Genomic DNA, 12,484 nt, shown 5'->3' on the forward strand with positions numbered 1-12,484 from the left:
CTGGAGTATAATACAGGATATAACTCAGGATCAGTAATGTAATGTATGTACACAGTGACTGCACCAGCAGAATAGTGAGTGCAGCTCTGGAGTATAATACAGAATGTAACTCAGGATCTGTAATGTAATGTATGTACACAGTGACTGCACCACCAGAATAGTGAGTGCAGCTCTGGAGTATAATACAGGATATAACTCAGGATCAGTAATGTAATGTATGTACACAGTGACTGCACCAGCAGAATAGTGAGTGCAGCTCTGGGGTATAATACAGGATGTAACTCAGGATCAGTAATGTAATGTATGTACACAGTGACTGCACCAGCAGAATAGTGAGTGCAGCTCTGGAGTATAATACAGGAGGTAACTCAGGATCAGTAATGTAATGTATGTACACAGTGACTGCACCAGCAGAATAGTGAGTGCAGCTCTGGAGTATAATACAGGATATAACTCAGGATCAGTAATGTAATGTATGTACACAGTGACTGCACCAGCAGAATAGTGAGTGCAGCTCTGGGGTATAATACAGGATGTAACTCAGGATTAGTAATGTAATGTATGTACACAGTGACTGCACCAGCACAATAGTGAGTGCAGCTCTGGAGTATAATACAGGAGGTAACTCAGGATCAGTAATGCAATGTATGTACACAGTGACTGCACCAGCAGAATAGTGAGTGCAGCTCTGGAGTATAATACAGGATGTAACTCAGGATCAGTAAGGTAATGTATGTACACAGTGACTGCACCAGCAGAATAGTGAGTGCAGCTCTGGAGGATAATACAGGATGTAACTCAGGATCAGTAATGTAATGTATGCACACAGTGACTCCACCAGCAGCATACTGGGTGCAGCTCTGATCAGCTGCTAGTCAGTGTGCTGATTACGGGTGTGGTGGCTGCAGATCCTGCTGTGAGCTCCTGATCTCTGAGAAACCAACACCTCTCCACCTGGGGACCTGCTCTCTCTCTTTCCCAGGGAGGGAGCGGGTTTCTGGGATGAGTGAAGGAGCCAAGTCCCAGGCTTCTGCTTCCTGAACCAGGCCGGCGGGGGGCAGAAGAAACCAGCAACCGACCTGCACATCAGAGGACTCGGGGGTGAGACGCTGCACCAGGAGTCGCAGCAATGTGGCTCCTACTCCCCCCGGGATTGTGGAGACCCCCAGAAGCCGCAAGGCTTCCAGCATGGAGGAAAAGCCTGACAGCGGCGTGCAAGATGGCGCTCCTTCCGGAGGAAAGCTGAGTGCTCACGGAGGTGAGGCCGACCTCCCTGAGGGGGGGTGGGCGCAGCAGGGACCCCGGGAGTCTGTGTCTACCTATGCCTCCCGGGTCATGATCCACCTCCGTGAGTATGAAGATGCCAGTAAGCTCATCAGGAGGCTCCGGGAGGAGCTGCGCTGCACAAGCGCCAAAGCTGCGGGGGCCTCCAAACCAAGGAAGGCAAAACTCCAAGCCGAGGTAAAGCGACTGACCAGTGAAATTCAACGCCTGGAACTTAGGAAAGCCACCATCAGAGAGCAGAGTAGTCATTTCAAAGAAAAACTTATAAATGAAGACCGCTACAGAGAAATGGCTGATACCAGAGAGCAAAGGCAGATGGGGCTGCAGCCTGAGAGCCAGGTGGATGATGAGAGTGATGATGACCAGTAGGAAGCCCCACCTGGCAGCCTGCAAAGTCACCCGCAGGCCACGTGCAGCGAGCTCCCTGCAGGACAGGCGACAGTGACATCCGGTCGCAGTTATGCCGGCTCTGGGGAGGACAATGACAGCAGCGGCCAGGGAGGGGCGCTAATGGCGGAGATTAAGCTCCTGGAGTCCCCAGTGTGCCTCCAAAACTTCCATCTTGGTGACGATCTACCAGAAGAGGCACCTGGGGGCCACAAAAAGGCAAAGAAGACCAAGCCAAAGCTGAAGGAGGCGGTAAGATACGTATATGCCCCCCTCCCTGTACCCCCTGAGTCGGCGGCAGGCTCAGCTCGCTGTATAAGCCCCGTTGCCCAGCCCAGCCCGGGTTCTGCTGTGGATCCGGTGCAAAGGCGCGGGGAGATTACAGAGCGCGGTAGTGAGGCGCAGAGCTCCGTCTCTGCTTGTAGTAGCGGGGACGTAGCAGGAGGTGCATCAGCCGAGAGGCTGGACAGTGAGGGCGGCCCGGCGGCGGGCGTTCCATCAGGCCACGATGCTGTGGTGTGCTCCTCAGTGGGAGGGGGGAGCAGCCCGGTGTCGGGGGCAGCTCCGGTAGCCTCGGCGCCTCTGAATGCTGTTGCCGCTGATCACTTAGTTGAGAAGCGACGGCAGTGTGAGGGGGCAGTTGGGGCTGAGCGTTCCGGTCCTCCCACGAAAGTGCTATTTTGTGTTGGCGTCGCTGGTCCGGAAGATCCTGATGCTAAAGATCAGCGGCGCCTAATAACATCTAAAGATCAGCGGAACATTATTCCGAATGCCAAACAGCGGAAATTACCGACCAATGATGTGGAGGGCACACATAAGACCGGGGGTGAGGTCGCCTCCAGTTCTATGGAGGTGACTGAGCCCCTTGTGCCTGATGCAGGGGTCAAAATGTCATTCGCCATTATTACTGGTCCAGCAGGAATGAATGTGGTGGTGGGGGTGAATGAGGCTAATTCATTGTCTAGTGGTGTGGTTGCTGGTTTGGTGGAGGGTGAGATGGAGGTGGGTAATGGTGTTGCTGTTCGGTGTCATGGTAATGGTGTTATGCCAGTGTCACCTCCGGGGCAAATAGGGCATCCTCCTTGTCTCCGGGCTTTGGGGACGGCATGTTGCAACGGCGCCTTCTGGAAGCTCTAAAGAAGGGGGAGAGATCACTAATGGTAGAGGGTCGACAGGTTGATCTATCCTTCTGGATAGAGAGGCATGGCCTCGGGGCCTTCCGAGAGCAAAAAGGGGGGGATACAGTGTGGTCCCTCCCAACAGCCGGGCCAGGCAGTGTGCGTAGGAATGTGGTCCGTCTTCGGTGGAGGGGCAGTGATGCATGTCCTCCAAGGTCTAAAGTTGTGGAGCTCCTGCTGAGGATGGGCTTCAAGGCGATTGACATCTACGCCTTGATACATCCCTATTCCACGCCTGAATTTGATATCAGCTTTGTTCGGCCGGAGGGGCTTGAGCTCTTCTGGGCAAATTATGAGCTGGCAAAAAATGAGCCCGGCTGGCGAGACTTTGCCGTTCAGGCAGTGTCTCGCCAAAACCAGATCAAGAAAGTGACCGTGATGACTCGTAACGAGTCGCTTTCTTGCTATGACATCATGACGTGGCTTGGTCGGTATGGAGAGGTGGTGGAGATGCCAAAGAAAAACCGCGACGAGTTTGGTATCTGGTCAGGGGCCTGGACGTTTATGGTAAAACTTAAGCGTTCAGGTGGTACGGTTGCCCACATTCCATCGTCTGCCTTCCTGGGTAGGGATCGTATCCTGGTCTTCTACCAGGGGCAACCGAAGCTCTGTCACAGGTGCGGCGACCCCACACACTTCAGTGCAAACTGCACTGTGCAGAAATGCGCGTTGTGTGGGGGTGTCGGCCATCTTGCCGCCTCTTGTGTGGAGATTAGGTGCCACCTGTGTGGTGAGTTAGGTCACCCATTCAGCCTTTGTCCTCGCTCCTTCGCTAATGCAGTCGAGACCCCGGTGGGAGTAAGCCGTGAGGCCGATTCTGCTGGGGAGGGGACTAGCAGGGGTGGGGGAGCCGAGGGGCCAGGGAAGAAAAGCAATAAAAAGACGCCTGCCCAGCTGAGGCGTCTAGACAAGCGCAGACAGGAGAGGGAGCGGGGCGAGCCCCAGACTACCGGGGCAGCCCCTGTCCTGGATGCCAGTCTTGCTGCTGAGGCCCCGAGGGATGATGAGTTGGATGAGGAGGTCAGGAGGATCCACAGGGAGGAAACCGCCTCTGCCTCAGAATCCTCCCATTATGAAAGTATGGATGAGGATAATAAGCGGTGGCTAGAGAACAAGCGTAAGCTCGGCACCAAAAAGAAGAGAAAGAAGGGAGATAAAACATCTTCTCCCGCTCTGACCAAGGTACCTAAGGAAGGTAAAACTGACTCCCCTCTGGTTGGTCTTTCTAACCGGTTCCAAGCCCTTGATAACATCTCTTCCTCTGAGGAGGAGGCCGAGGGTGAGGTTCCGGCTTCAGCGGAGCTTACAGGGGGTGCCGAGTCTCCTTCTCCTGGGGATGCAGGGTCCTTGGGGGGAGGGACTGGCCCAGAGTCCGGAGACGAGGACGAGAAAAGAAGGAAAAATGTGGGAATGGACACCTCTGTGTCATTAAAGAATTAAAGAGGGGGAAGGATTCCTCCTCTGAGGCAGAGGGTAAGGGGAGTGGGAAGAAGAAAGCCATCTAACTCAATCACCAATGATGGCGGTACCCACTCCGTTGACGCTGGCTTCCATTAATGTCGCCAGCATTAAGTCAAATATGGCTAGATTTGCGGCCTTTGATTTTCTCAGCCGGGTTGAAGCTGACATTTTCTTTTTGCAAGAGACCAGGCTGCCAAATATGGCAGAGGTGTTTATAGCTAAGAGGGAGTGGAGACTCGGGCCTTCCTATTGGTCTCTTGCGGCCGAGCCGTATAGCGGAGTGGCGGTCCTTTTTACCGCACCAGTAGAATGCCGACGGGTTATTGAGTTAGAAATGGGGAGGTGCCTGATATTAGATGTCCTCATGAAGGGACAGGAGCTTCGGCTCATTAACATTTATGGTCCCCAATCTAAGTGGGACCGGAAGTGTCTCTTTATGAGGATCAAGCCCTACCTTTTTACGAGTCGGCAGGTCGTCTTTGGAGGGGACTTCAACACTGTCACGAGGCCCCGGGATAGAGGAGGTTCCAGAGACAAGCTGACTTATGATAGCGTCGCCCTTAATAGTATAGCTAGTGAGGCTCGCCTGGTGGATGTCCACATCCGGCACACCCCAGGCCACGAGGGGTTCACCTATCATAGAGGTAACTGTAGGTCCAGGATAGACAGGTTTTATTTAAAGGAGGAAGCCGTCTCTTCAGCAGTATCTGTTGTTGAGGTGGAGTTCTCCGATCACTGTATGATTTTGTTTTCCCTGAATGTTACAGAGACCCCCCGGATGGGAAGAGGCTTTTGGAGGCTCAATTCGTCTCTCTTGGAAGAAGCGGAGATAAGACAGTCCTTTGAGGATTTTCTTCAGAGCCAGGTACCCTTACTGGATCTTTGTAGTAGTAAGTCAGAGTGGTGGGAGATGTTCAAGAAAAGGGTGGCGAGATTCTTCCGCCAGCTCTCGAGCCTCAGGAGCCTGGACAGGTATCGCCTGTATCAGGGCCTGAGGAGGAAACTCGAGCATCTTGTCTCAACTGGAGGTAGCCGCGAGGAGATCTCCAGAGTGAAATCTTTGCTAATGAGGTGTCAGTATGATAGACACGCATCTTTGGTTTTTGAGAGGGATTACGGGAAGTACCGCTCGCCCGACCCTTACAGAAACTGCAAGATGTCAGTGAATAGTAAAGTTGTTACAGGACTGGTTGACACTGCGGGGTCCCTGAAAAGATCCAGATCAGGGATCCTGGAGGTCGTCAGATCCTTCTACTCGCACCTCTTGGGGAAGAGGGATCTGGATTGGGATGAGATGTCGGCTTTTCTGGCTGAAGCCGTCCCCGAACCAGGGGTAGACCCCTCTCTTGGTGTTTTGACAGAGATGATCAGGGAAGAGGAAGTTAAGTTGGCGATTGAAGGGCTTGCCCTGAAGAAATCTCCTGGTCCGGATGGCTTAACATCTGAATTCTATAAGACCTTTAAGGACGCCTTGGTTCCCCTCTTGACTGAGGTATTCAATGAGTGTCTTTCCTCGGGCACTCTGCCAAAGTCAATGAGGAGGTCTGCCCTGATCATCTTGTCAAAGGGTAAGGACCCATCTTGCATTGAGAATTGGCGTCCCATAGCGCTTCTCAATGCAGACAGGAAGGTTTTGGCAAAGGTGCTGTTTAATCGGCTGGTGAAATTTGCACCCCAGCTCCTTTCGGGGGCCCAGCATTGCTCTGTTCCGGGCCGCAGTACAATTAGTGCTGTACTCTGTGTCCGAGAGGCGGTGGAGCAGGGTAGGGCTGGCCACTGGAAGGGGTACATGCTGTCATTGGACCAGGCAAAAGCATTTGATCGGGTTAATCATGAGTACCTCTGGTCTGTCCTTCTGAGGTATGGCCTGCCAGGGGGGTTCGTTGATTGGCTTAAGACCTTGTACGCTGGGGCAGAGAGTTTCCCGCTTGTGAACGGTTGGATTGGCAGCTCTTTTGAGGTTGGGTGTGGTGTTCGCCAGGGTTGTCCCTTGAGCCAGCTACTGTACGCATTTTCGATTGACCCACTTCTTAGGAGGGTGGAGCGTGGACCGTTAGCTGGGATCGGGATGGACCGGGCAGCACCGGAAGCCACTCTGAGAGTGGTGGCGTATGCCGATGACGTCACCGTTTTTGTTTCCTCTGATGGGGAGGCAGAATGGCTGATGTCAGAGGTAAATCGCTACTCGGAGGCATCCGGGTCTAAGATCAACCGGGATAAGTGTGAGAGTTTCTGGCTGGGAGGAGGAGATCCTGGTTTTGATCTCCCGGACACCCTTCCAGAACCCAAAGTCTCTGCAAAAGTTCTTGGCATCGAATTTGGCCAGGGGGATTACCCCAAACAAAATTGGGACAGCAGGCTAGAGATCGCCACTCAGAAGGTGTACCAATGGAAGGGTTGGTCTTTGACCCTAAGGGAAAGGGTAAACCTGATCAAAACTTACCTGCTCCCTTTGCTGATCTATCTGGGCAGTGTGTGCATCTTGCCAGAGCCTCTCTGGACTCGGGTCTACAGTTTGTTCTTTCAACTGTTATGGGGGAATAGACTGAACCTGGTCAAGAGGGAGGTTACTTACCGTACGAGGAGACTAGGAGGGTTGGGTATGGTCAACCCTGTGGTATTCCTTGTGAATACCTTCATTAAGATCAATATTGCAAACCTCTGGAAAGAGAGGGCTCCTCCGTGGGTATTCTCCTGTAAGGGATGGTTTCAGCCTTTCTTCCAGGAATGGGAGACAGGAGGGCAAGTGAAGGATCTCCGCACACCGCATGGACATCTCCCGGCTTACGCTACCGTGGTTCTGAAGGTAATTCGCCGGTGGGGTCTGGGAATGTGGGAGGTCAGGACTCTGCCAAGGAAGCTCCTTGACAAAAGGGTTCTGTTGACCCATTTTCAGAGGCCTCTGGCGCTCAGGGATTGCCCAAGTCGGGATCTTGGGGTGGGTCTGCATCTTTTGAATTCTATCAGGATTCCCTCGAAGGTTTGGGACTTGGCTTGGCGCTGCTTCCATGGGAAACTGTGTGTGAGGGACAATCTGAAGTGTAGGAGCTCTGAGGACAGGAACTGTCCTCGGGAGCATTGTGGTACCATGCTTGAAAGCATGGACCACTTCCTGCTTTGTTGTCCCTTTAACACAGAGGTGTACAACAGGGTGGGCGCCTCCATTGGCTGGCCCCGGCTGGCCGGTCTCTCTTATGCGGAATGGGCCTATGGAGCATTCGGGGACCTGGGTGGTCGGGACCGCTGCACCTTATTTCTAGTTAGCGCAGTGGTTAGGTATCACACGTGGAACGCACGGTGCTTAGTATCGACGCAGCGGAAAATCCTCCCAGTGGACGATGTGTTTAGGACCATACTCGGTGACCTGGTGAAGGTGCGTTCTCTGGAGTATGAGAGACTGGGTACACGGAGGGCCGCTCTCCTCTGGAGGGGCTTTTCTTTTAGTGTGCCCTAGTCTGGTCGTCTCCTCTCCTGGTGGTGGGCTGCTGCTGACACCATAGATTTTTGTTTTATTGATCAGTAGACAGTGATGTAGGGCTGCAGGCGCCGAACTTGGGCTTTGTCAGTTGTGGTTATTGTATTGTTTGTTTCTGTATATATTGTATATATGGGTTTGGGTGGAGGTGTTAGGTTGGGTGGAGGGGGGAGGTGGGTTCATCTTGTGGGACACTGGTTATTTGGGTGAAAAACTGGCACTGCCTGATCTGGCCTATGGACGTTGGACTGAGGCATGAGGCGTAGGACCAGCTCTCAGGTCAGTGCCGGGGAGGGACTGGTGGGCTTGAGTGTGGGGTGTTTTGTTTTGTCTTGAATATATTTGTATAGTTAGTATTTATTTTATTTATTTAAAATATATATATACCAAAAGTTTGGACACACCTTCTCATTTAAAGATTTTTCTGTATTTTCATGACTTTGAAAATTGTACATTCACACTGAAGGCATCAAAACTATGAATTAACACATGTGGAATTATAGACTTAACAAAAAAGTGTTAAACAATTGAAAATATGTCTTATATTCTAGGTTCTTCAAAGTAGCCACCTTTTGCTTTGATGACTGCTTTGCACACTCTTGGCATTCTCTTGATGAGCTTCAAGAAGTAGTCACCGGAAATGGTTTTCACTACACTGGTGTGTCCTGTCAGTTTTAATAAGTGGGATTTCTTGCCTTATAAATGGGGTTGGGACCATCAGTTGTGTTGAGCAGAAGTCTAGTGGATACACAGCTGATAGTCCTACTGAATAGACTGTTAGAATTTGTATTATGGCAAGAAAAAAACCAGCTAAGTAAAGAAAAATGAGTGGCCATCATTACTTTAAGAAATGAAGGTCAGTCAGTCCGAAAAATTGGGAAAACTTTGAAAGTGTCCCCAAGTGCAGTTGCAAAAACCATCAAGAGCTACAAAGAAACTGGCTCACATGAGGACCGTCCCAGGAAAGGAAGACCAAGAGTCACCTCTGCTTCTGAGGATAAGTTTATCCAAGTCACCAGCCTCAGAAATCGCAGGTTAACAGCAACTCAGATTAGAGACCAGGTCAATGCCACACAGAGTTCAGGCAGCAGACACATCTCTACAACAACTGTTAAGAGGAGACTTTGTGCAGCAGGCCTTCATGGTAAAATAGCTGCTAGGAAACCACTGCTAAGGACAGGCAACAAGCAGAAGAGACTTGTTTGGGCTAAAGAACACAAGCAATGGACATTAGACCAGTGGAAATCTGTGCTTTGGTCTGATGAGTCTAAATTTGAGATCTTTGGTTCCAACCACCGTGTCTTTGTACGACACAGAAAAGGTGAACGGATGGACTCTACGTGCCTGGTTCCCACCGTGAAGCATGGAGGAGGAGGTGTGATGGTGTGGGGGTGCTTTGCTGGTGACACTGTTGGGGATTTATTAAAAATTGAAGGCATACTGAACCAGCATGGCTACCACAGCATCTTGCAGCGGCATGCTACTCCATCCGGTTAGCGTTTAGTTGGACCATCGTTTATTTTTCAACAGGACAATGACCCCAAACACACCTCCAGGCTGTGTAAGGGCTGTCTGACCAAGAGGGTGAGTGATGGGGTGCTACACCAGATGACCTGGCCTCCACAGTCACCAGACCTGAACCCAATCGAGATGGTTTGGGGTGAGCTGGACCGCAGAGTGAAGGCAAAAGGGCCAACAAGTGCTAAGCATCTCTGGGAACTCCTTCAAGATTGTTGGAAGACCGTTTCCGGTGACTACCTCTAGAAGCTCATCAAGAGAATGCCAAGAGTGTGCAAAGCAGTCATCAAAGCAAAAGGTGGCTACTTTGAAGAACGTAGAATATAAGACATATTTTCAGTTGTTTCACACTTTTTTGTTAAGTATATAATTCCACATGTGTTAATTCATAGTTTTGATGCCTTCAGTGTGAATGTACAATTTTCAAAGTCATGAAAATACAGAAAAATCATTAAATGAGAAGGTGTGTCCAAACTTTCGGTCTGTACTGTATATATATATATATATATATATATATATATAAAATGTATATAATTTGTCGGTTATTGTTTATTATATTGTTATTATTTGTTTGGTAACCGGACCAGATGTCCTGGTGTAGGTAATTATTATTGTGTATATATGTAGAATATGTGTGTGAGGAGAGAGGGAGCGGCTGGACCAGTTCATTACATTGTTTATTTTCTGGTTATTAATTTTGTTATGTTTCTGTTATTATTATTGTTATGTTTTTCATTTTTATAATAAAAGATCTACAGGATGTAACTCAGGATCAGTAATGTAATGTATGTACACAGTGACTGCACCAGCAGAATAGTGAGTGCAGCTCTGGGGTATAATACAGGATGTAACTCAGGATCAGTAATGTAATGTATGTACACGGTGACTGCACCAGCAGAATAGTGAGTGCAGCTCTGGGGTATAATACAGGATGTAACTCAGGATCAGTACAGGATCAGTAATGTAATGTATGTACACAGTGACTGCACCAGCAGAATAGTGAGTGCAGCTCTTGAGTATAATACAGGATGTAACTCAGGATCAGTAATGTAATGTATGTACACAGTGACTGCACAAGCAGAATAGTGAGTGCAGCTCTGGAGTATAATACAGGATGTAACTCAGGGTCAGTACAGGATCAGTAATGTATATACACGGTGACTGCACCAGCAGAATAGTGAGTGCAGCTCTGGAGTATAATACAGGAGGTAACTCAGGATCAGTAATGTAATGTATGTACACAGCGACTGCACCAGCAGAATAGTGAGTGCAGCTCTGGAGTATAATACAGGATGTAACTCAGGATCAGTACAGGATCAGTAATGTAATGTATGTACACAGTGACTGCACCAGCAGAATAGTGAGTGCAGCTCTGGAGTATAATACAGGATGTAACTCAGGATCAGTAATGTAATGTATGTACACAGTGACTGCACCAGCAGAATAGTGAGTGCAGCTCTGAAGCTTACTGCAGGATGGTATGTAACTCAACAAGGTTAATGATCTTTAGATTAAATGATTATGACTTTAATAATAATAATAATAATAATCATCGTCATCATCATAATCATATACAGACACAAAAAAGATTTCTTCTATTTGCAAGATATGTTTTCAGAAGGCCTAAACACTTTCTTTTCACAGTAAAATACAACTGTTACTAACTGGAAAGCATCAGCAAGCAGCTAAGAGCTCCTAATACCAATCCTCAGGTATAAGGTCAGTTTGTCATGGTCCTCGTCTCTGCACCGTCGTAGCATCGGAATAACCGGGCCGACCACCCAGTCTCCTGACCCGAGCTTGTTGCCTATCTGTGTCGGGCATTTAGGTCAGGCCTGGAGACCCGTTGGTCGGTCTCGATATTCTGATCCTAGTACGGACCATGCACCAGGACTGTGTGAAACCAACTTTTAACAATCCTTCAGGAGGTATAATGTTGGTTTTATCTGATCAGATCAGCAGTGGGTTTATTGCATGATTCAATTAATCTTCTAAAGTACTAAATAACGATCAAACAACAGATCCATCAACGGCAGCTTGCTGATGGTTTCCATGACACAAGACATTTTCTTTTTCTACACTGCATATATCAATACTAATATATAAAATAGTAATAAAGTTAACGAATATGATATATTGTAACAATTCCAGGTATTAATGATGTTATATTAATGACAGGTGTAATCCTCACCCGCTGCTCTTCAGGTAGCTCTGGCCTTGGCCGCACTCCTTGGAGATGGACGCGGGGTTGAACCAGAAGGCCGGGGTGCACTGGAGCTTCCCCTGTCGCTCATAGCCGTAGTCACTGAAAACAGAAACAGAAATCACAACACGACACCCGGCGCTTGGATCATCTCCGATACCTGGAAAAAGTAACTGTCAAAATATCCGAATATTTGTTGCAAAAGTTTAATAAATCAGATCTAGAAGCAGGTGCCAGATTATTAAAGATTCCGGATTATTGGATTATTGGGCGATCATAGAAAAGAGAAATTTCCTCACTGCTGCCAGAATTGTAAAATTCCACATCATATCACATTTCTGTAATTTTTCCACATCGTTGGATGAAAAGAAATTTACTGTATTGAGACCGAGCGACTCGTGATTGCTGCGAATAATTTGCGGTGAGAGCTCCATGTTAATATCCGGCTGATCAATGTTTGTCAGGTCGATGGTCGGGGGGGATGAATCGCTGTTATCAGGAGAGAAATAGGGGAGGCTTCTGCTGCAGACAGTGGTCTTACAGCCAGACTGGGGACAGCTCTAATTTGGGGTGGGAGGAAGAGGAGGAGGAGGAGGAGGAGGAGGAAGTATATGAAAGAATAAAGAACTTTTGTTGCATTTTTTTTTATTCTCTGCATTTAATCCAACTTATTAAATATAGAAGACCGGAGACCAACAAAGAGAGATTAATGATTTACTCCGATGTTAGTAAAAATCATTTTACAAAAAAAAATTGGATTCAACAGATTTGTGTAAATTCGGCAAAGGGGAGGGATTTAAAAGGAAAGGGAAGGCGTTAAAAAAAGTAATCACTCGGCCTTTACGTGTCTTCTTCAGTCTGGTCACCGGTTGTGCCACACATAGCGTTGCAGTCTAGTCTGCACAAGAGGCGCAAAGATGCCGGAAGCCTCTGAAGATGCTCGGCCCCGGACGACACGCATAGCCCAGGGAAAAGCTG

At 48.8% G+C, this 12,484-nt stretch overlaps 1 protein-coding gene across 1 annotated transcript in view; it reads right to left on the bottom strand.

Moving 5' to 3' along the window:
* Positions 1–12,484, bottom strand: part of SORCS3 (sortilin related VPS10 domain containing receptor 3) — a 921,810-nt gene that overhangs the window by 97,766 nt on the left and 811,560 nt on the right. Inside the window, exon 17 of the mRNA XM_073684759.1 lies at positions 11,495–11,608. Within this exon, the coding sequence (XP_073540860.1) occupies positions 11,495–11,608 (114 nt within the window). The remainder of the gene's footprint in view (positions 1–11,494; positions 11,609–12,484) is intronic.

This window comes from Phyllobates terribilis, unplaced genomic scaffold, assembly GCF_046119375.1.
Source record: "Phyllobates terribilis strain yellow unplaced genomic scaffold, ASM4611937v1 Scaffold_5__5_contigs__length_657084704, whole genome shotgun sequence".
NCBI classification, from domain to species: Eukaryota; Metazoa; Chordata; class Amphibia; order Anura; family Dendrobatidae; genus Phyllobates; species Phyllobates terribilis.